A 25,290-nucleotide genomic window follows, 5' to 3' on the forward strand; every position below is an offset into this window, starting at 1 on the left:
AGATTTTTTGAAAAGCATCATTTTTATATGAATTAAAAGTAACTAAAATCATATCAAAGTTAACTAGTGAGTGAGTAATGCACGGCATTTTTCTGTCAAGAGGTTAAGTGATTCATGTTTTGGTCATTTCTTCTTGATGCAGTGATTTTTTTCATTCCTACTGCCCTACTTGTAAAAAAAAACAATAAGAATTTGTTAACACCAAATAACACATCCTATTAACAATATAGTGACTTTTAATCATAATACCTATACATGTTCGTCAATAATTATCATACTGAATTTTTTCAAAATATTTCATTATTATGTAAAATAAAAAGGAGATTAAATAAGAAAATATGAATAAAGAGAGAGATTGTGAATGGTGGTAAATTTAAACATATCAATGGCTTTAATAATTATACAATATTTGTAAAATATTAAAAATAATACTCAACTCGCTTTTTAATTATACAGGCATAGTTCTTCAAAAAACAGACCTACTGTTTTTCAGTGTCTGTTTTGTTAGTATAATCTATAACAAGTGTATTGGTGATTTAGAAAACAAGACAGTAGTAATCTTCTCTCTAGAGAGTTTCAGGAAACATAATTACTAAACACTTCATAATTTTGAAATACAAAAACAATAAATTTAACAAAAAAAAAAAAAAAAAAAAAAATTAAATGAAAAACTGTACATAGATAAAATGCATTTTTTAAAAACCATATACTAAAAGTGTTTTACAACATTTTTGAGCCTTTCATTAACAAAAATCCACCAATTATTACATTGAAGAAGAACTTTATTAGCCAACAGCTACACTTCTTCAAAAGAATAATTTACATGTACAGTAAATGTAAGTTGATTAAACTTCATTATACTATTAATTGTTTACATAGGCGATCATGCTGTTCTATGCAGTATTTTTATTAATGAATTTTCAATAAGAATTTTTGGTTTAATGTATAAACCAAAATGTATTTAATGTATAAAAATAAAATTTAGGACCTAGGATAAGTAGGTCTTAATTGTTCCTATAATTCATCAATCATCAATTTATTTCATTTTTACTGTAACTAAGATTGATGTAGTTTTGCACATGCAGCTATAATTTATTAGTAGAAAAAAGGTATATATTTTTTTCAGTTCTTTTTGGTGTTGCTGCTGTCTTGGATTAATTCCTTGTTGTTTACCTGGATGTTCAAGAATTATTCATCAATGTCCAAATTGCTATAACGATATAGGTGAAGCCACTGCTTATTGATTTAACGGACTGTCAGAAAATGCCTGTTTTAAAACAATTGGAATTAATATTATGCCAAGCACAATGCAATTTATCATTATTACTAATAATAATAATAATAATAAGTAAATACAACAATATACATACTGTAAATTAAATTTGTAATTTAAGGTATGAAAAATAATAAAATTACTAAATAATATTATAATTATATTGATGTACAAATAAATGAAATGAATGTGCAATACTGTATGTTCATTATGAATATTTATTACAAGTTTTTCGCTTTGTTTTGATCCCAAAAATTTACAGTTTTTCAAGTTATTTATTATTATTTTTTGTTTGATACGGCCTGCATCAGAACACACTGTATTTGTTTACTTTTTCAACCAATTTCTCTTCTCTTCCAGCACTTAACTTTTTGGATTGGGCTATTTTTTGCCCTGATTAGATGTTTGACCATGTTTAGTTTCTTTTTGCACAGTCTTGAAACATCTCAATATTATGAATCACTCATCTCATGAGCACTTAAGAAAAAGATAAAATTTTTATTGTATGTTAAAAGTTTGGATTACACCAAGTAACAATGTGTTATGTATGTGTTACATGTGTGTTCCATTTTTACCACCTATCCCCAGAAATGCTATGTACCAAAGCTAACATAGTTAGCTTCCATAAAAATCAATTTTTATGGTGTATTTTCTTACTGTGAAATTTTGTCAGGTCATTCAGCTTCAAAATGTTGGTGAATTACACAATTATTATGTGATATTATTATGTGATATATTATGTGGTATTATTATGTGATACAAAATACAGTGTTATACTTGTTAGTTTTACACATTAATTTTGTTTAATTTAACAAATTTATTATTTGCTTGACAACTGACACACTTATACAATAGATCTAATGGATCCACACAGCACTATTATAGCTTTTTTAAACATGTTAAACCATCAAAATATATACAAAAAAATAATATGTATGAAATTTCTTAAATTTTCATGAACATCTTTTAGATGTTCAATGTATGTTAAAAGACTTTATATTAATCACTTCCGGAGTGATTAATTAACCATTGGAGTGATTAACGTACCATTCAGTCACTGAATGGTACGTTTAATTGCCGTATGTAATTTTATAAAAATAACACATTTTTTATTGCACGTTAAAAGTATGAATTGAACCAAGTTATTTTCAAGAAATGCTCTATATGGCTACCAAATTTTTGTTTCTTTCCTCAGTTAAGGTATGAGCATTGTTCTTCTAAATAGATCATTTCATTGCTACCCATAAATAAAAATCTGTAGCTGAAAGACCTGGAGATCTCATTGGGGAAAAATTTAGTTACCTCCTTAAACTTATTTAGCAAAACATCAGCAGTGAGCATTGTTACTCCATCTTGTTGGAAGTATGCTTCAACATTTTCTTTCTAAATTAGTAAGCCAATGAAAGGATAAATTATTTAATTACAATAACATTTTTAATTTATTGTGCTATAGAAAAACTGAATGATTATCTTCTTACGTGATGTAGCACATCAAAGCTCTTAATTTTTTTCCTGTAATTCTCATTTCAAGATCTCATTTGGATTAGTCATGATCTCATCCAACTGTTCTGGATACTGACATGGCCCATTAAGTGAAACCAAATTTCATCTGAAAAAAGTGTTATCAAGATTGTCTTTTACTTTTTCCTTTATGAAATCCAAAAACTAGTGGAAATTCAACACATTCAGGAAAATCACTATTATATTACTGATTCTCTGCAGATATTTAGTACGGGTATAGTTTTAAAACTTTAGTCAGTACTCTGTGCATCCTACTTCATGTGCCAATTTTGTGGAAATTATATGATGAAAGTTTCTTCCTGTATTCTGTGTACTCATGAACACAATGAAATTTTTTTAACCAAAAAAGGACAAGCTTCATTTTTTGCCTACAATGTAAATCATCTATCAAAAAGCAAATTAAATTGTATTTTATTGGTATCAATCTAGATCATTTAGTTTAGATTTGGTACACCTATTACTTTATAGAATTGAATGATTATGGTATGATAAACACTGGCTATGATAAGCAAAAAAAAAAAAAAAATTAAGATGATTTTTATAGATAAATAAAATATATTTAGAAAATTAAATATGTTAACTCATTCTTGTATTTATATTATTTATGTATGGGCAGTAGTTGCTTAGAAGACATTTTTAATTTACTCTTACAATAATGATATCCACCTTATCAAACAAGAAAACAGTTTTTGTTTAACTTAATACCTTGGCATAAAAGAAAACGCCTGTTATGTTCCCATTACCATGTTTAATAAATTACCAAACCATTTAAAATAAAATTTCCTCAACAATTTAATGAAAATAAAGTAATTTACTACTTCTTTTACAGAAACAGTATTATTATGTTGTTGATGAACTTTCAAATAATACTAATTAAAAAATCTTGAATTTTCTACATCCATTATTATGTATACTACAAATGTGTGGTATACGATTTTCAATAACCTTCTGAATTGTGAATTACTTTCTAGCTGGTTTTTATGTTTAGTATCTATGCGTACTTAATTTTAAACCTGTTTCACGTAATTTCAAGTTTTTGAATAATTACTATGTACTTATATCACATTTATTTTTCACAAATATTTTACCATGGTTTTCCTTGATCCAGTAAAGAAAATGTTGTGGCAGTCATTTTTTCTTATTTGTGGAGTAGCATTTATCCATTCCTGACGAGAATTATACAACGTTTAAAATGTACAAATCAGAATAAAAGATTTATTTATTCTTAAAAATTTATATAATGCAATAAACATTTAATTATCTTTTAAGAATTCTTTAAGAAGGAACTGGAAAATATGATTTCTTATTTCAAATTTGTTACCGGGAAGTATTGGAAAAATTTAAACAAAAGATTTAAACATTATCACAAATAGTGTGTTAGCTGTAAGCTTGTTCACAAATAAATAGAATCAAAAAACCCTTATGCATTAAATTGGTGGAAACAAATTTTCAAATGACAATTTAAAAAATTTACATATAACCAAATAAAGGGGTCGGCTTCTTTTGTGAGGGAAAAACTATTGAAATAAAAATGTAGTAACAAATCAATTTCTGTTTGGTTATCAGTCTAGTAATCTATGTGAATAATTGAAAGTACAAACTCACACATGTTCATCTGTCAGGAATATTTAAATACTAGTATAAATATGGTAATTGAAATATTAACTGTAATTGAAATAAATCAAACATAGGATTACACTTAAAAAGGAATTATGTATTTAAATATTTGTTTAAATCATAAACTTTATTAAAAATTAAACCACTATATAATAAGTGATAACCACTTCTTTACACCACAGATAACCACTTCTTTACACTTTCACACTTGGCAGATTCAGAAGCTAATACTTGTTTTAATTCTAACTACAAAAAAATCAAAATTTAAAGAACTGAAAAAATAATATTTTTTTACGTTTTCTTTGTCCTTTGAAGTCATAAAAAAAATTAAAAAGTAAATAATGCTAACCTTATTTAAAAAGTTATTTCTAAGCAAATGGTGACTAGGCCTAATTTGTACAGCACAATAATGAAGAAAGACTGCCTAGAATGCAGAAATTTTTATTATTTTTTTACTTAGTATTTTCTACTAATTTTCTTACATTAATTTACATTGAAAATCAAAATTACTAAAGCTATTAGTAATTTTTGCAATAAATTAATACCAATTAACAATGATAAACAAAAAAAAACAAATCTTCAAATTGTCTTTATAACGGATTTAATTTTTTTATTTAGAAAATTTTCCATTGATTATTGGAGGAAGTTCTTTCAAAACCATGAAAAAAATTCATGTATAAAATAAAAAACAAAATTCAGTTATGAATAATGCTAGAGCACAAAGTTAAAAAACGTATGTGTACACATATAGCTTGAATCTTCTTTTTTTTCTTAATAAAAAAAATTAGATATTCAGTTTGACCTATTCATTGATCACACCTGGTATTTATTTATATCATAAATATAATCTCATGTAAACAAAAAGTTTACAATTTATTTCAAACTAATTATCAGCTGAAAACTGTATAAAAATTTGCATTGTAATGGATTCGCCAAAGTATTATATTATCAGAGATTTTTATTTTTAATTAAGAAAGAAACACATGAAATGTAAGACTGTGAGTAAAATGACATGGTGCAAGCTCATGAATATTTTTCACATACACAACCTGTATAATTCGTATGTTTTATTTCATTTCAATTCAGTCATGGCAAGTTTTTTAATGATTTTTTTTAATATATGCAAATAGATTTAAGTGATAAAATACTTATTATGCTTGAAGTAAAAGTTTATAATTTATTTTCTATAAAACCTTTGTTTACTATTAGTACTTTTCGATGGAACATTCAGCAGATTTTTACATAGGAATAGCATCAGCAAAATTAACCTTTGAAAGGTTAGCCAAATAAGTCTTTAAAATAAGTTTTTTCCATCGCCTATTTTTTTCCAAATTATTTTCATGGGATTCAAAACCTTTTTTCATATTTATTGGTGAATTTCGAAATTTCTCTTTTGATGGTAGAAAAGTCTGCTGTATTATCTTTACATGCGAGTGAACTATAAAAGTAAAACTTTAAACATTTTTAGATTTAAAGTTTATGAACTTAATTATAGTTAACAATGTACCGACTAATATTGGTTTGCCATTAAAAATTTAGCAGCCTACTGCTATTAATTAAAGGAAACAACATTTGGTAATTATTTAGTTGAGGTGCCTCACCCCGAAATCACAAAAAAACATATCAGATTCAAAATTAATATTTATTCATTTAATGACTATTTTGGGTGTCTGAAAGTAGAAAATTAGTAAAAATTTACTTACTGATACAAATAACAATGAAAATCGAAAAAAATACTTATATCATAGTGAAATATATTTAAAGATATAAACATGAAAATAAATTAGAAATTGTTAATCTGGATCAGATCGCGATAATACTTCTGCAGAATCATCACACACGCGATTTGCCGAATCAATTTCTATCTCGTTTATAATTCGTCATAAATAGTGAAATCGTGTTTTATAACCACAATACTTGTTTTTAAATAAAAATCCAGCTATATGTCCGTGGAAATGGTGTTTAGAATTTCCATAACGCCGGTACATTGCTTCTTACTTTCTTCCATTGACGTTCGATTGTCTGCGTATGTGCTCCAGTGTCCGGATCTATAAAATTGTATGTGTGATTCACAGTTACGTGCTGGAAGTCTCCTGTTTGTAAACATTCATAAGATTTCCAACAGTCACTAATGTAGTACCTGGGTGCACATAGCCCTTTATAATGCGGAGCAAAGTTTCCTTATCATGTGTTGATAATGGAACCATGAAAACTTCTTTTGTGTCTCGTTGTATTCCACCAAATATCCAATTTCCATTTATAATTCTGCCGCGATTATATTTTCGTCGATTATATTTACCGATTTTGGCTTCATCGATTTCTACAACTTTGCCTACTCCTCCAACCTTTTTCGAATTAGTACACAAATATTCTAAACAAATTTCCCGAAAATTATTTCTCCAATCTACCACAGTACTAGACTATAAATTTAGCTCAATAGACAACATATCTTGCCGAGGTGGCTTTATTGCACACCATATTATGGAGAAACGTAAACAGGTAATTCTTTTTTCCTTTTCCTGTTTAGCCTCCGGTAATTACCTTTCAGATAATACTTCAGAGGATGATATGTATGAGTGTAAATGAAGTGTAGTCTTTTACAGTCTCAGTTCGACCATTCCTGAGATGTGTGGTTAATTGAAACCCAACCACCAAAGAACTACGATCTAGTATCCACGATCTAGTATTCAAATCCATGTAAAAATAACTGACTTTACAAGGACTTGAATGCTGGAACTGTAGACTTCCAAATCTGATAATTATAACCGAGCGGTGGCTAATCATGTATTGTCGGATTGCGAAATGGTTACGTTACACTGTTTTCTTTCGTATTTCTTATGTTTGTTAAGTACATGAAGGCGTTTTGTACAACAGAAAATGTGTCGATCTTCATTTCGTTATTATACGATGGACATTGTCTGTGTTTCGGCACAGAATTAAATAATAAAAGTAGTGTAGTGAATAACAAAAAATTCTTCATTATCCTGAGGTGAGAATCTGCATTATCGAGTGTATCAATAATCAAATATCTACTTTTCCGATACTTCATTTCCATCATAAAATTCATTTCAAAGGATTTTACATTGATTTGATATGTTTTTTTTTTGGGGGGCTTTCGGGGTGAGGCAACTAAAATAAATAATTACCCAACATTTAATTAAATATTAACAATCTTTAATAACTGACTGCTAAAAGAATAATTTTACTTTAAAAACGATAGCACCTTATAAAAAAACATAAATAATAATAATCAGTGCAGTTGACATAAAAAGTTAAAGTTTGACTTGTTTATTTATTTGTAAATAATTAACCCATTAAAGAAAGGTATTTATTAATTAATGAAGAAAAATATCTTCTTACATTTTATTCCAGTTTACATCAAGTAAATAATGATAAATCACAAACTAAATGTTTCTGAGATTGATAAAATGTTGTCTATAATTTCTGTTTTATTTACAATATTTTTTAACCAGTCATTTCTTTTTGAAGATTGCTGTTATTCATGTTATCATATTAATGATGAGTTTGATTTAATGAGTTTCACAGAGCACAGGTTGTGGTGTGTATAATATCCAAATGATATTCAATTTCGCACCACAAATTATGAAAAATTTCAGGAGTTATTCCATTAATTGCACTTACGATTCTTTTGTTTAGAACATTGATGTTGACAACCTTTTTTGTATACCCTCTCGCTGTCAAACCCCAAATGAAAAATATCAAGTAATGTTACATCAGAAAACTGAGGTAACCAGGGAAGTGGTTAATCCAACCTTAAGGGAATTATTCATGTAAGTGGTCCCTAACAAGTAAACTTAATGTGGTGATGGGCCATATTTTTGAAAGTAAACGTTGTGTTGCCGATGTTCAATTTATGATCCTGCATATTCCTATAACATGTCTAGATAACTAGCGCTAGTAATCGTTCGCTCAGTGAAGAAGAATCGTGGGATCACTTCATAAGCATTTATCACACACTAAATGTTAATTTTTGGAATATCACATGTTTGTCAAATGGCACAAGGAATCTCACTACCCCGAATCCATAGATAATTATGACTGTAAAGATGACCACAAACATGGAAAGTACCTTTGTCATAGAAGATTACGTATTCTAAAAACGCATTATCTTCTTTCATTTTATTAAGAATGTCCAAGACAAAATTGTAATGGTGTGGTTTATTGTTACCTTCAATTGCTCACAACTGAATTTTGTATGAATTAAGATTTAGGGTAGAATCTTTACAACTGTTGATAAGAGATATTTTCTGTTCTAAATTCATACGACAAGTCTATTTACCAGGTTTCTCTGAAAAGATTCTCTTACTTGTTCCACAAGTTCCTGGGAGATGTGAGGTCTGCCAGCATCATTATTGTGTACTACACTTCCTATTAAAAAAAAAAAAAAATTGAAAATAAAATTTATTTTAACAACTAAACTATTTTTAGTTGTATTTAACAGTATTTATTTTTTAGCTGTCAGATATTTTTTAGCTTTACCTATCATTTGTAATTATTCTAATTAAATGAACATTTATTTACATAGTGAATCGAATAGTTTGCCAGAAGTTCATAAAGTTAACAATAAAGTAATGTAAACTTTACACAGTTTTTGTTTTTCAAAATTTTATTTCTTGAAAATGAAAGGTTAAAATGACCATTAGAACAAGTTAAAGCAAACACTATAGAAATACAGCATCCATAAATGATTACTCTTATTATTGTCTTTTACATTTTTATTAACGAAGGTAATTTCTACAGAAATGTACATGAAAATCTAATTTATTTTATATGCCTCTTTACTTTAATAAACCTTAAGAAGTATGCGTTACCAACAGCATAGAGACTATAATGATTGTACTAACGCTCTCTCCAGACACTTTTTCATCATAAACCAGAAAAAGAAATTCATTAGAATTATGTTCGATGACCTTGGAGGCCAAGGACTCTCCCATTACCTGCCGATCCAATGATTCATAAGTATAACAAAGTGATACAAATGATATCAGCCCACTGACAGGTTCTCCACCTGACCAAAAGGTAATTAATTATTAGGTGGTTGTCTTTTAAAGTTGGAGAATTGATAATTAAATAACATGTTTAAATCTTTAAAAACATATTTCAGTTCATGTATTTTCAAGATATGTACAATTATTTCTTTGTATAATAAGCCACACTACTATTGACTTTAGGTCTATCTCTGATAGATTATCTAACTGCAAATCAATTTTCTGATCCTCAAATACTGCATTCATGTCTAGTGACTGCTACCACAACATAAAATATTGCTTCAGCTCAAAAGACATATGACACAAAATACATATGATTCTGGGATTGACATTCCCAGAAGGGGTCACTGCCCAGGCTTTCGCTGATGATTGTCTCTTTTTAGTTTGTGGTAATTCATGACTGCAGCTGGACGATCAAGCGCTAGTGCCTTGCCAACCGTGGAGGGCTGGATGGACATTCAAAATTTAAAAATTTCTGTGCCCAAGACGAAGTTTATGTTTTTCAAGGGTGCAGACAAATTATCAGTCGAAACCCCCACATTAAGTAAAAAGGCTGTGTAATCAGCCGAGTGAGAGTTCGTAAGTACCGAGGTGTTTTGTTTGATGAGAAGTTGCTGTTTAGCAACCATATTAGGAAAGTATGTTTAGGAAAGTATATTAGGATGTTGTTTCAGTGATGCAGAACTTAGAGGTCAAGGGGAAATTGGCCACTCACATTCAGCGATCTAGGCATGGCAGTGAATTGCTGTCTAGATGAAGTAAATTTTAATTTATGGATGTCATATATATTTTTAGTAGTTGACGGAGTGCACCTACATATTTTAGTAAATATATGACAAGTGAGCGGTTGGGATATGTAAACCAGTGTTGCACGGAATCGTGCTTAGTCCGCTTACAGCTCTAGGAGCTATTTAGGATACTGGTCGCTAAACTGTTTTGAGGCTCAGTAGCCGTTTGTGGCACAAACATTTAGTCTTATGCTTTTGGGTGACCAAACGAGGTGGTGGTGGGAGAAATGCCAAGCAAACCAATATGATACAAAACTGGTTAAAATCATTGGCTCTTTACTTTTGCAATGATCATTACACTTTATTTGCATGAAGCTTTAAGACTTTTTTCATAATACTTTTCATAAGTCTGCACTGCAGACTTTGGCACTTGTAACTGTTGATATAACTGATGAAGTAACTGTCATGAAATAACTTCATTGTCTTACCAGGTTATCAAGTAAATATATTTTGGACTGCTTCAACTAATGGATTGTTTTCCAGTAATTTTACTCTCTTCTCTACATTTACGAACTGTAATTTACAAAGTTTCATAACCTCTGAAGAATAACAAGAAACTTTGTTTCATCTAACTGCACAACAAATTGTTTTTTTTTTTTTTTTTTTTATATGTTAATTAATACAGAGAGTTTATGTATACTCAGTTCTATAGGAAAAAATAATTATGAATGTATGATCTAAGTTTGCAATATGAAATAAATATTTTATAATTATATACTGGTATGACACAGTAAGGCAAAAAGAAAAAAAAGGTTGGGAAGAAACTCATCAACATTATATTCTTTTTGTAAGAGATGAGTTGTTAAAGAAATCCATCTTTTTCTAATCCTATCGCTAAATAGTATAGTCTTAAAAATCATAATAACTGAATTGTTATATTCAGAACTGAAAGGCCATCTAAAGAGCTTATCTATCATGGTTTTAAACAAAAATGAAATACCTAAACAAAATTACTGTTTTAATTAAGAAAAATTTCATAATATTGCTGATAGTAAGATATTTTAAGTTTTGTTTATATACACAAATAATCTGAGAAAAATACTTGTTCTTTAATATAAATCTAATTTAATGTAAATAAAAATTGTTTTATCTATTTTGAAAATTATTTTTACTTTTTTAACAACAGATAAAGAAGATTTCTGGCAAAATATAATGGAAATAAATTTAAGTAAAATGAATTAAGCACAGCTATGGCCAATATTTACTTAGATCCTCGATATCCTGTACAAATGGTATGTCCATACTGTCGAAGATCAGTCGTTACATTGGTTGACCGCGTCCCTAGCACTGTTGCAATTTTGTGTGGAATATTTATATGCTTAATTGGGTAATTTTAATGTAATAATAATAATAATAATGATAACAATAATAATGATAATAATAATAATAATGCCCTGAGGTAGATAATCCCCACGTCCGGAACACAACATCTATGTTCCACGTCCAGGGCTGCAACAGCTGTACTTACGTACATTACATATAGCTGGCTAACGGGGCTCCGAGTTAATTCCTCGGTTATGCTTTTTTACGTTTGACCTGTTTCCAACTTCAGGTCACTAAACGGACTGGATTTTTCGGCTACCTGCAGGAAATGGAATAATAAACGATGTTGGAAATGGACTCATACCACTCTTAGAGCTGGCGATGTGGCAGCCAGGGTCAATGTTATTGCAGGTGTAACAAAAACCCTTCCGTTGTCCACATGCCCCCTGCGATGGCAAGCATGTAGCAATGGTGCCAATGTTTGTCGGTGCATGGGAGCTCTGAAAGCTTCGGTGAGTAGGAGCCTGGAGTCAGTGCAGAGACTGCGCATCCGCTCTCTGCCAGGACATATGCTGGTTCCACCGGAGTACCGGATCGGACCTCCAAGGTTAGTAGCCCTGGAGTGGGGGTGTACTCCGGCGGCTAGCCTTGCTACAGAAGGGATCAACCGTTCATGAATATTGAACAATCAAACGTGGCAGAGGGTGCACGTAAACACCCTCGTTTAGAATCCTCCGATTCGCCACAAGCGAAGAGGAAAAAGAGCAAAGAGTGTGAGAAAATCAAGAAAGATGCAGATAGAATCAGTAAAGATTTACGTAAAAGCTTATTTGGCTATAGTGTACCTAAGCCAAGATTTTTTATTATTACAAAGGAGAATGGAAACTTCCAAAAAGTTAGTCCATTCTTAATCGCAAGAGAAATTACAAATTGTGCTGGTGGTCCCGTTAAAGAAATCCGAGAGACTTTTAATGGATTGCACGTCGAAACTATCAACGACGTGCAAAGCCAGAAAGTCCAGGCGTTGAAGAAGATCGGTGAATTTGCGGTTTCTGTTCAACCGCATAGCACACTGAACTCATCCAGAGGAGTTGTTGTTTGTCGCGATCTTCTTAATTGTACAGGAAATGTCGAGTCAGGGACTGACTCAGTGTCGCAGACTAACCATGCGAAGATAAATGATGAAGTTGTTCCTTCGGCCTCGCATGTTTTAACATTTAATAGGCCGAATCTTCCTGAAAAGGTACGAGCTGGCATCCATCGGCTTGATGTACGAGCATTTATTCCGCAACCGATGAGATGTTTTAAGTGTCAACGATTCGGACACACAGCAGTTAGATGTGAAGCGCAGGAAATATGCATATGTGGAGAGAAAACACATGAGGGGGACCCATGTAAAGACCCTCCAACCTGCGTTAACTGTAAAGGGCATCACAATTGTCGTTCAAGAAACTGCCCTACATATAAATTAGAAACAGTGATTCAGGAAGTAAAAACGCTTCAGAAGGTCAGTTATCCTGAAGCGAAGAAGATTGTTAATCAACATACACCACGACCATCGACTTCTTACGCAGAAGCAGCGGCTGCCCCTTCCACATCTAAAATTAATGTGGAGCAGTTGCTTAACACGATGGCTCCAAGTCTTGCGACAACGATTGAAAGAATCATTGATTCAAAGATTGAGTCAACTCATCAGAGAAATCAAAGATGAGAAGGCTCATCCCCGGACTGACGCCGTTGACATGAGAGACGCACCACCGCAGTTTAAATCACCAGCTAAACCTGCGATTATTAAGCCACCAACTGAAGTAAGACTAAAAAATCTTGACTTATCTAGCAAAGAGAAACGGATCACTCCGTCGTCTAGTCACAAGCTTAAAGAAATTGTGACAAGAAAATCTGAATCTACGGAAATGGAGGTGCAACTTACTATTGAGAAACCACCAGACGTAGAGAATATAAAACCTGTACCAATAGAGCCTCCAAAAGCGCAAAGATCAGCTTCGGTGAGAGCATCTATTTCAGCTGGACCCAGTACTGCAGTAGAGATAGAGTCCGGCTCATCCGCCGGGGAGACTGCATCGCTTATTAGTTTAGATTCCCTAGCAAAGACGCGAACAGCATCGACGAAACTTTCATCAACTGACGTCAGCCGCAGAACGTCACTGGCATCCGAAGGAGAGGGGGACGATGCCATGTCTGAGGCCTCAGATACGCTGTCATCAGAGGTTGAGGCCGTCAGAAGAATGGAGAAACGGTGCAAGAAGAGATAGCCGAAAGGAAAGCCTAGAAAGTAATATTTTGGATTCGAAGTTAGAAGAACGTAAATTTTTGAACATTTTTGATTCATAGAAATGTGAATAATTGAACCTTTTCCCCCCCTTTTTTTTGAAGTGGGATCGGGCTAATGACCATAGTAGTCGATGCCCCTAAAAACCTCAAACAACAAAAAAAAGAACAATAATAATAATAATAATGATAAATGTAATATTAATTATGATAATGTAATAATATTAAAGAGGCTAAATATTTTTAAAGCATACAACATTATCTATGAAGTGAAGTGAAGAAACATTATTTTAAATCCAATATACTTTTTGACATTTTGTTAATCTAATTTAAATAAAAATTGCCAGACTGCCAGCTTTACCTGGTGCCAAAACGAGAACAGTAGCAACAGTCACTGTAGATGGTTGCAAAGATCACTGAAAACATTTTGTAAAAAGTTTTTAGAAATGTTGCTACAAAATTTGGTTTCATTTGTGACCAGAAAAGTTTTCACTACTCATATATACTTTAAAATTCATATATTTTATATGAAAGGAAATGATTAAATTAGTTACTTATCTAATAAGTGAGGTTTTTTGTTCTTAAAGTTTTTATAATAAAACCTGTTAACTAGACTTATTACTATTACCTAAACCAAGATGATCGTAATTTGAACTTGTTTGATACTATTATCTTTTCACCAAGAAATATATTAAATAAACATACCATCTCCATGATTGAATAGTAACATCTTGAAGGTTTTTTATCTGCAAGTGCTTAATTTAAGACCCAGTTAGATTAGGCATGGCATTTTTTGCTACAAATTTCATTTTTATTATTTAGTAATTGTTATTGGCTATCAGTATGTTGTTGCTGTATAATGCAGTACAAATTAAATTTAAACCAGTTTTTTTAATTAAATTTTAGTTGTTAAATCCTGGATTAAATCATTACTCATTATCCATTTCAACATATATTTTAAATAAATTTGGAAGAAACAAATAATTTACAGTATATATCAAATGTTTGGATGTAGATATCATTCATTTTGATGTGGCATATAGGCATTTTTAGAACCATTTTTTGCCGTATTTCATAGCGCCCTGGAAAATTTCTAAAATTAATCAACTATAATTCTTCAAATCCAATCTAGTACACATATAAGTAAATTCTCATTTAAGCTGAGGTCTACAAAATCTTTTCCTTGTGATCTAACAAAATTAATTCTCGGGAGAGCAATACATTTAGATTCTATAAGAGCATATTAATACTCTATATTTGTACACTAGCAAATTTATATTTATACACTCTTGGATTGCTGTGTGTATCAGTTTGTCAGTATGTTATGTCAGTTTGCTTTGTGATCGTGGGTGTTGGTTTTGGTTCTGAAAGCTCACAATAACAAACACTTAAAAAATATTTCATTCTTTATGCAATTATTAAATAATCAAATGCGGCCTGATTATATGAAATGCTCAGACAAAGGGGTTGGGTCAGTAAGAAGCGATGAGTATGAACCGAGTATAAGCCAGATGTGTCTGATGCTAGGGTTAGCAGTCAACATTTAGTAACAATGTGTACAGTGATGTCACAAGCATTCAATGTGGTCACTGGGTGAATGCAGGAAGTTATTTGCAATTGTAAAATGGCAGTATTAAATCATTGGTAAATTGTTAGGGTAATTATATTGTAAATAGAAAAGGTATTTACAGTGAATGAAATGGAGTTATGGCGGCATTTTTCTTGTAGAAACTGCTACAGTGTCTGCTAAAGCAATTTCATATTTTCTTGTTAATTCAAGGTACCGTATTCCGGCTGGTCTGGAGTAGGTAGCACAATGTTCATATAATGCAGAAAAAGAATGATCGTTAAGTGCTTTGTAGTTTATATGGGTAGGAAATTACCCATATATCTGTCGCATATCTTATCAAAAGGATCTCTCTTCTGTAATGTAGTGGCTTTATCCCGGTTCTGGCATTAAATTAATCGGCCGTGCTTGTACGTAACAAACGGTTTCTCTGGTGAAAATTTGAAACAATTATTTCTCGCAACTTCCTTGAGAGCATTTATCGCTCGTTGCAATTTATACTTCACCTGTACTGTTGCTAGCATATACAATTATCATCGGCATAAACACTTCTGTTGATTTCTGCTGGTAGGGCTAATATCGATTTATTGATCGTGAACAAGGTACCTCTCAAGGCTTCTTTGGAACTGGAACAATATGTGCTTATTTTCCACTGCCGCGGGTACATTTCGTTCAACTATACTGATTAAATAGTTCTAACAATCTACGTTTTTGCAGTGGTACTCAGCTGCCTGATCATGACGTAATAAATTTCTTCCGGCCCAGAAGCTGTGTTGCCGGTTTTCTCCAACGCTTTCACAAGTTCATCTGTTTTGAATGGTAAATTATTAAAAAAATTCATTTTAGTTCTGAAATTTAGCAGAACTAAGTTCTGTTTTTTGCATTCTAAAAAAATTAACATAGTTAGCCGTTTTTCTGGCTTCTTCGAAATGATCGGCCAGTAATTCTGCCAACTCTAACTTCATCTTCGTATTGGAGGCAAGATATGGAAATTAAATTTGTACGCCCAGAAATAGCATTCACTTTTCAAACGTCTGATACAGTCGTGTTTCTGTTAATGGATGAAACTTATTGTTGCCAGAATCGTTTTTTAGAATCTGTCATAAGACTTTTTGTATACGCTCTGTATTTTTTAAAGGCAATTAGATTTTCTAATGTTGGATGTTTCTTCATAGCATTAATGCTTTTTTTCTCTCTTTTTATAGCTTCACTTATTTCATCGTTCTACTACGGAACGGGTCGGTTCTTGAGTATCCCGTATGTTCTGGGAAGATATCTTGATGTCGAATCAAATATAGCATTTGTACGCCCATCATTTGTACGATGCATCGACATCGGTTTTGATGATTCCAGTTGTTTCAGGGAGTATCGTATTAGCTGTGACGATTTCCCAAATCTGCCTTATCAAACAGCCATTTTTTGGAGATGAGATATATAACTTTCTTGGTGTAATCTGTGGACGATTATGTTTACAGTTCTTAAAGTAAATAATTTTTTTTCTATTAAAAGAAAATGACGCCTTTATTATCAATTGATGATTAGTGATAAAAATTTTTTCCACCGATCGATCTTTCAAAAGGACGATATGAATTGGGTCTACAATGGTTACTGGCCGGTAACAGCATTTCAAATTTAGAAGAAAAAAAAATAATATACTATATTTTGGGTGTTATCAAGATGTAAAAAAAGATGTTAGTGTAACAATAATACACTAACTAAAAAACATTATATAACTACCCCGACAGGCAGTTGTGAAATTGAAGATATAGGTGACAAACGGAATTGAAACAAATTAAATGAACAGTTTCCATTAAACCAGACGTCAATATATTACAGACTGAAATTAAAAGTATAGTTTGAATAGATTTTTCAGATAAGATTGCAGTATTGGTAGTTTAATGTGCTACGGATTGAGAGATTTGAAACCAAATGTAACTCATGTATCAGGTGAATCAATAAATATCGTCCCTGCAAATGTAATACGTGTAAAATGCAGTATTATTACGGGTAGTTTAAAAAATGGAAATCAAGGTCATATTTTGTATGCGTTTCCTTTAATTGCTGGACCCTGGTGATATAATTAAAGAATATCCATTGAATTAATATTTTTACCGGTAGATGTGAAAGAAATTAGCAATTTAGAGATACGATTGTCCAATCAAAATGACAATATATTAAATTTACACCGTAAACAAGTCAACTTGTTAATTTTTTTTTGTTATCGGTGTTGCGGACAAATACCATTTACGTACCCCACACAAGAGGGGGAGTGTCAAACTCGCACGGGTTCGGTTAGATTATTTTATAAAAGCCTATGTGTGCCCGCACCCTACCCACTAAAACTCCTATTTCACCATTACTCCCCACCCGAGGTCGGATCAACAGTTAAGCATAGCTCAACCGCGGGGGTCCCCTTGAACTCAGGGGGTCAAGAGTGTCCGTGATTCATCACTATCGTCCATCCGCTCAAGCGCAGACGAACGATGGATCTACAGATGGCTGTCTTTCCTTCCTTCGCTCTCCGGTTAATCTTCATGAATTGTCTCAGGTCTTTTGTTACATAAATTTGTGTCTTCTATAGATATACAATATGCTCGTTATATATTTATTCAAATTATGATAGTGATAATGTTTTTTTAAAAAAAAACGTATCAAATTGACTGAAAAAAAGCATTAAAAAGTTAAACGTTTTAGGCCTTGAAATTCTAAAGGAAAATTAAAATCAGTTAAATTTTTAAAACAATCAGTATTAAAGTTTAGAATAATTAACTCAGCTTCAAATAATGGGCAGGCAGGAGTAGGTTTCATAATGAACAAGAAGATAGGGAAGAGAATAGAGTATTTCAAAACGCATAGCGATAGAATCATTGTAATAAGGATAAAATCAAAACCTAAACCGAAAACGATTGTTAACGTCTAAAATGTAGAAGAAGAATGGGAGAATGTTAAAAGGAAATTCTTAAATCAGCAGAAGCAAACTTAGGCGGAATAAAGAGAACAAGCAGAAAACCTTGGGTTTCAGACGATATATTGCAGCTGATGGATGAACGTAGAAAATATAAGAATGCTAGTGATGAAGAAAGTAAAAGGAACTATCGGCAATTAAGAAATGCTAAACAAAGAGAAATGAACATTGGTAAAATAGACGGAGCATACAGGAAAGTTAAGGAAGATTTTGGGGTACATAAATTAAAATCTATTAATGTGTTAAAAATAGATGGTACACCAATATATAATACGAAAGGTAAAGTCGATAGATGGCAGAAAGGCTCCTGGAATAGACGGAATACCTGTAGAATTACTGCGCAGTGCAGGTGAGGAAGCGATTGATAGATTATACAAACTGGTGTGTAATATTTATGAAAAAGGGGAATTTCCATCAGACTTCAAAAAAACTGTTATAGTCATGATACCAAAGAAAGCAGGGGCAGATAAATGTGAAGAATACAGAACAATTAGTTTAACTAGTCATGCATCAAAAATCTTAACTAGAATTCTATACAGAAGAATTGAGAGGAGAGTGGAAGAAGTGTTAGGAGAAGACCAATTTGGTTTCAGGAAAAGTATGGGGACAAGGGAAGCAATTTTAGGCCTCAGATTAATAGTAGAAGGAAGATTAAAGAAAAACAAACCAACATACTTGGCGTTTATAGACCTAGAAAAGGCATTCGATAACGTAGACTGAAATAAAATGTTCAGCATTTAAAAAAAATTAGGGTTCAAATACAGAGATAGAAGAACAATTGCTAACATGTACAGGAACCAAACAGCAACAGTAATAATCGAAGAACATAAAAAAGAAGCCGTAATAAGGAAGGGAGTCCGACAAGGATGTTCCCTATCTCCGTTACTTTTTAATCTTTACATGGAACTAGCAGTTAATGATGTTAAAGAACAACTTAGATTCGGAGTAACAGTACAAGGTGAAAAGATAAAGATGCTACGATTTGCTGATGAAATAGTAATTCTAGCCGAGAGTAAAAAGGATTTAGAAGAAACAATGAACGGCATAGATGAAGTCCTACGCAAGAACTATCGCATGAAAATAAACAAGAACAAAACAAAAGTAATGAAATGTAGTAGAAATAACAAAGATGGACCACTGAATGTGAAAATAGGAGGAGAAATGATTATGGAGGTAGAAGAATTTTGTTATTTGGGAAGTAGAATTACTAAAGATGGATAAAGCAGGAGCGATATAAAATGCCGAATAACACAAGCGAAACGAGCCTTCAGTAAGAAATATAATTTGTTTACATCAACAATTAATTTAAATGTCAGGTAAAGATTTTTGAAAGTATAAGTTTGGAGTGTCGCTTTATATGGAAGTGAAACTTGGACAATCGGAGTATCTGAGAAGAAAAGATTAGAAGCTTTTGAAATATGGTGCTATAGGAGAATGTTAAAAATGAGGTGGGTGGATGAAGTGACAAATGAAGAGGTATTTCGACAAATAGATGAAGAAAGAAGCATTTGGAAAAATATAGTTAAAAGAAGAGACAGACTTATAGGCCACATACTAAGGCATCCTGGAATAGTCGCTTTAACATTGGAAGGACAGGTAGAAGGAAAAAATTGTGTAGGCAGGCCACGTTTGGAATATGTAAAACAAATTGTTAGGGATGTAGGATGTAGAGGGTATACTGAAATGAAATGACTAGCACTAGATAGGCAATATTGGAGAGCTGCATCAAACCAGTCAAATGACTGAAGACAAAATAAAAAAAAAAACAGTATTAAAATTAAAAATTATTTGTTTTCTTATATAAATTGATAATGAATTATTTAAGCGTTGAAAAATATAAACGCTTAAATAAACGACATGTAAACAATACCCACTGATCTCTATATAATTATCACTTATACAATTAAGTGTTCAATATTGAAGCATATTCCAGCGCTGCAAAATGAGTGGCTGGGAACTAAATAAAACCATTGTATGCTTGCGGGACTATAATCGAGATGGTAGGGTTGTTTATTTTACTCAAGTGAGATAACCAAAAGAAACTCACCAGGTTGATCTAGTGGTGAATGCGTCTTCCCAAATCAGCTGATTTGGAAGTTGAGAGTTCCAGTGTTCAAATCCTAGTAAAGGCAGTTACTTATATACGGATTTGAATACTAGATCGTGGATACCGGTGTTTCAATTAACCACACATCTCAGGAATGGTCGAACTGCAACTACACTTCATTTACACTCATACACATCATTCTCTGAAGTAATGCCTGAACGGTAATTCTCGTAGGCTCAGTAGGAAAATGAAAGAAATATAACCGATTGAACAGTCATTTTGGTAACAAGCAGAAATTTACGGACAGTTTTAGAAAATTTATGTAGAGATTAGATATATAGTTACATAGAGATCAGTTTTCAAAATACAAAATCAGAATACTTATACTGCATCGGTTTAAAACGTGGCTTTATCCCTACTCTTACACTCTGCGCGTGCACCGTTTCATTTTATTTAGTTCTAACCATTCATTTGGTGATGCTAGTTTTTACCAGTTCCAATACACGGATCCTCCATCCGGTTATATAGAGATCAATGGCAATATCACAAATATTATCCGTTTGTAAATAAATCTGATAATGGTGCAGAAATTAGAATCGCTGTAAATCAACCAGATATATATACTGTTCCCAGCGATTGTTTTTTGATTAGTAAGGGAAAAATTATAGGCAAAAATGGTAAAAAATCAACATTAGATTTGATAAATTTTGCAGGTGCATTTTTAATTGATGAGGTTAAATTTATTATAAACAGACAACAAATAGCCAATACTAGAAATGTAGGTGTAATAACAATCATGAAAAATGTACTTTCAATGACAAATTCTTTAATTTCATTGGTCGAAAATGCCAGTTGGATTTATGATGAAAATAATAAAATTTATATAGATAATAAAGACAATTTTACTTTGTGTATACCGTTATCAATGTTAATGGGTTTTGCAGAAGATTATAAAAAAAAATCATTATAAACAATGGACAAGAATTAGTGTTGAAACATAGTAATAATGATGTAAACGTGATACTCGCTGCAATTTTAGATCATAAATTAAATTAGAAGTAACTGAAATCACACGGATTGTACCATGTTTAAAAGCTGCACCTGAAATTCAATTGGAAATAGTTAAATTGAGGGATAAAAATAAAGAATTTAAGAAATTTTTAATGTATAAGAAACTCAATATATTAAAATGTTGTTTATAAACATAAGCGAATGGAAAATATTGCTTGCAAAAGATTGCAAATTATTGAAAACATTGCTTGTAAATTATTAAGAATCATAACCCCGCAAAAATGGGTTAGGTTTAAATAAAGAATACATTAATGTGAAAATGTTGCTTGTAAAAGATTGTGAAGGCTTGGAAAGATTGAAAATAAAAAAAAAATACATTAACGTGAAAATGTTGCTTGTAAAAGATTGTGAAGGCTTGGAAAGATTGAAAATAAATAAAAAATACATTAAAGAGTCATTATCCTAAAAATGAAGATCGCAAAAGGTTGTGAATTGTTGGTGAAAAAAGGGAATGTCCCACTGGGGAAAAAGGTAAAGGGAAATTCCCAAAAAGGAGAAAAGGGAGATTCCCAGTGGTTAAAGGACAAATTTGGGGCAGAACCGGTCACCTGTATCTAAAAATAAAATTTATGACCTAGGATAAGTGTTCTAGAAACTATTCCACAATAAAATTCCTGTAAATCTTTAATCATAAATTTATTTAACTTTTACTGTAACTCAAAATGATGTAGTTTTCCACATTCAACTATCATTTATTAGTAAAAAAAAGGTATATTTTTTTTTCAGTTCTATGTGTTGTTGTTGCTGCCTTGGAATTATTCCTTGTGTTATACCTGAATGTTCAGATGCTATCCATAGATGTCCAAACTGCTTTCAAATTATAGCTAGAGTCGGTCGTTATTGATTTATCAAATTACCAGAAAATAATGACTGTTTTCAAACAATTAGAATTAAATAATATTATGCCAAGCACAATATAATTTATAGTTATTACAATTGCTAACAATAAAAATAATATTAAATAAACAGAACAATTAGTTTACTGTAAATTAAGGTAAATTTGTAATTTAAGATACGAAAATATTATAAATTATTAAATAAAACTATTACTTGATTTACAAATAAATGAAATAAAAGCGCAATATTGTTTGTTCATTATGAATAGCTTATTAAAAAAGTTTTGCTTTGTTTCGATTGCCACAAAATTCTGAGCTTTTTCAGTCTATACAGTACATTGTATCATTAGAAGAATATAAGTTTTTTATTTTTTGTTATAGTCGGCATGGACCACACTAAGTATTGGTTTACTACCGATACATAGTGTTAATCAAATGTTGTGTTCCTTCATGTCCTTCACTACAGTTTATTTACGTCTTTACATTTGTTATGAATTCTAGGATTCTTTTAACTAGCCTCTCCATTGGCATTCTCTTATTTATTATTATTAAAAATGATAAGTGACCTTTTTTCAAATTATATGGAAATTGTTGTTCCAAAGGAAATTTTGAAACCAATTAGTAGGACATTTCTTGATACAAAATCCCTTGTGTAATGAATCTTTTGAGGTTCAATCTATTTTAAAAGGACTTTATATTTACCACTTCTGGGTTCATGCACTTGCAGGGTTACTGAACGTTATGCTTAATTGCAAAGTGTAATTTTAGAAAAAATGTAAAATCTTTATTGTACGTTAAAAGTATGAATTGAACCAAGATACAATGTATTTGTATTTTTGGACCCCAGAAATTCTGTAAACCAAAGCTAACATTTTCAAGAGAAATAAAAGAGACATATCAACAATTGTTTATTACTGTACAATTTTTCAATTTTTTTTGTGATGTATTTTTCTTAACATGTTATACATCTAATATGCACACCTTTGTAAGCCAGCTGTTAGTTCTAGCAGCTGGCTAGATATGTGTTATTGTATACCTTACAGTTTAAACAACCCGTACGGAGTTATAGATGAATATTAGATTAAATACAGAAGAACAAACTTACACATGTAGTTATAAAAATCATTATAAATACATATATATCAAAAAATGTACACAATCATAATACAATAAATGAACAAAATCAGTTAAAATCCAATACAAATTTTCAATTACACTGTAAATATGTACTGTTTAATTCATAGTTTGTAGGGGATAAAATATTTACAAAAATCCGAGAAAACGCTACTTCATATTGCTCCGTTACCAAAAAGACCTTTGAGCTCACCGCATACTCGAATCTAATTACGGTCGTTCGTTTAATACGGCCAGACCTTTACGGTATAATAGAATAACTGATTATCACAAATGTTTATTTTTATTTGTTTTTAAAGCTAAAAAAATATTAATCGGTTTATATAAAATCGACACGGAAGTGAATTTTGTCTTCTAACTTTACTACTTTTATTGAAATTTTATTATAAATTTGGTATGCAGTTTAAATACAGTCTTCTAATTTATTATTATGGGTCATGTTTTAGCTTTTGTAATTACATTTTATTTTTTACTGAATAGAAATTTCAAATAATTTCTGGAAAAAATTTCTTTACCAGTTTCTTAAATTATTTTTATATTATTTACTGATGACTAATAACTATTTTACAAAGTTTTACAGACTATAAAAATATTTTAGCATGTTTTTACTATTTTAAATAATATTTTAAAAATTATACAGCCTATATTTATCAAATTATAAAGATTTCTTCATCTTCCTTTCTCTTTTGAAAATTATTTTACTGATTTATGCTATCTCCTTCTGGATTTTATTTATTTTTATTTGTGTTCTTAAAATAAAAAATACTTTTCCATTCTTTAATTGATAGTGACTTGCTTTTAAAATTTTAAGTGCCCACACATTTGATTTATCACGGGTAACAATAATTATGTTATAATTGGTGAAATATAAATATACAATTGAGAATATTATAAACCGAGTAGTATATTTTTCAGCAAATCTTTACCATAAGAAAAACATTTTATACTTTTTTCCTTTGTTTACATAAATGTATACTGTAAATGATACAATACTGTTTATGATATTGTAACAAGACCATAACAGACCTGGGTAATGGATTTCTTCTAATTAAGAAGAAAGTACGGAAATATTAATGAAAGGAATTCATAAGGGTACTAAAAAAGATCCTTATCTCAGACTAACAGGTCCGTTTAAAAATAGTTCTTTGAAATACTGTCAACGGCACACAGCCAAAAAGATAAGCGAATGCTGCACGTCGTATTCGACGCGATAGTGAGACGGCGTTATCAGTTATAGTATAGTAACAATGAGTAAACTTACGTCAAAGTTTCCTTTGCGGACAGTGGGTGAATGCAAGAAGTTGTATTTACAAAATTATGTGTTCGTTATGTTCAAATGTGTTCATTTCCAAAATTATTCTAATCCTCCCAAATCAAAGCCGGTAAAAAATAAGGCAATGACAATACATCTTCATACAAGGATATCGAAGTTACACTTATGTTTCACCGCCCCCACAGATTACTTCAGTAACGAACTAATCAGAATACCGTTTTTTCCAAACCAATAACAATTACGATAGACTGATCAGTCAAAATGTAACTAATTCCCGCCAGTCACGACTGTAAAATTAAATGACCAGTTATTACGCAGTAAATTCTCACCAGTCATAATCCCTGTTCTTTTAATCAATCAAAAAGTATGAATATTGAATACCGTCTCTGAATGCTGTTAACATCAGATCAAATACAATAAAATAACTTTACATTTTATCAGACATAAACTGAGAACCAACCAAAAAAAATTAACTTATTACCATTATTTTATTCCATAAGCATAACAAAATTTTTATTAAGGAATCCAAATAGAGTTTTATGATTAAATATTTATATATATTTATAAAACCCACTTTACAGGTATATTGTAAAATTTCAATTTAATATGTGAAAGGTTTTATATATATTTACTCGTA

At 31.0% G+C, this 25,290-nt stretch overlaps 1 protein-coding gene across 1 annotated transcript in view; it reads right to left on the reverse strand.

The window, feature by feature from the left end:
- Positions 1-648: 648 nt before the first annotated feature.
- The window catches only part of LOC142329160 (uncharacterized), a 90,126-nt gene continuing 65,484 nt past the window's right edge, over positions 649-25,290 (reverse strand). The window contains exons 6-7 of the mRNA XM_075373513.1: positions 8,712-8,800; positions 649-1,267 (exon numbers count right to left, since the gene is read on the reverse strand). Coding sequence (XP_075229628.1) covers positions 8,792-8,800 — 9 coding nt within the window. The 3' untranslated portion in view covers positions 649-1,267; positions 8,712-8,791. The remainder of the gene's footprint in view (positions 1,268-8,711; positions 8,801-25,290) is intronic.

Source organism: Lycorma delicatula, chromosome 8 (assembly GCF_047948215.1).
Source record: "Lycorma delicatula isolate Av1 chromosome 8, ASM4794821v1, whole genome shotgun sequence".
In the NCBI taxonomy this organism is placed as follows: Eukaryota; Metazoa; Arthropoda; class Insecta; order Hemiptera; family Fulgoridae; genus Lycorma; species Lycorma delicatula.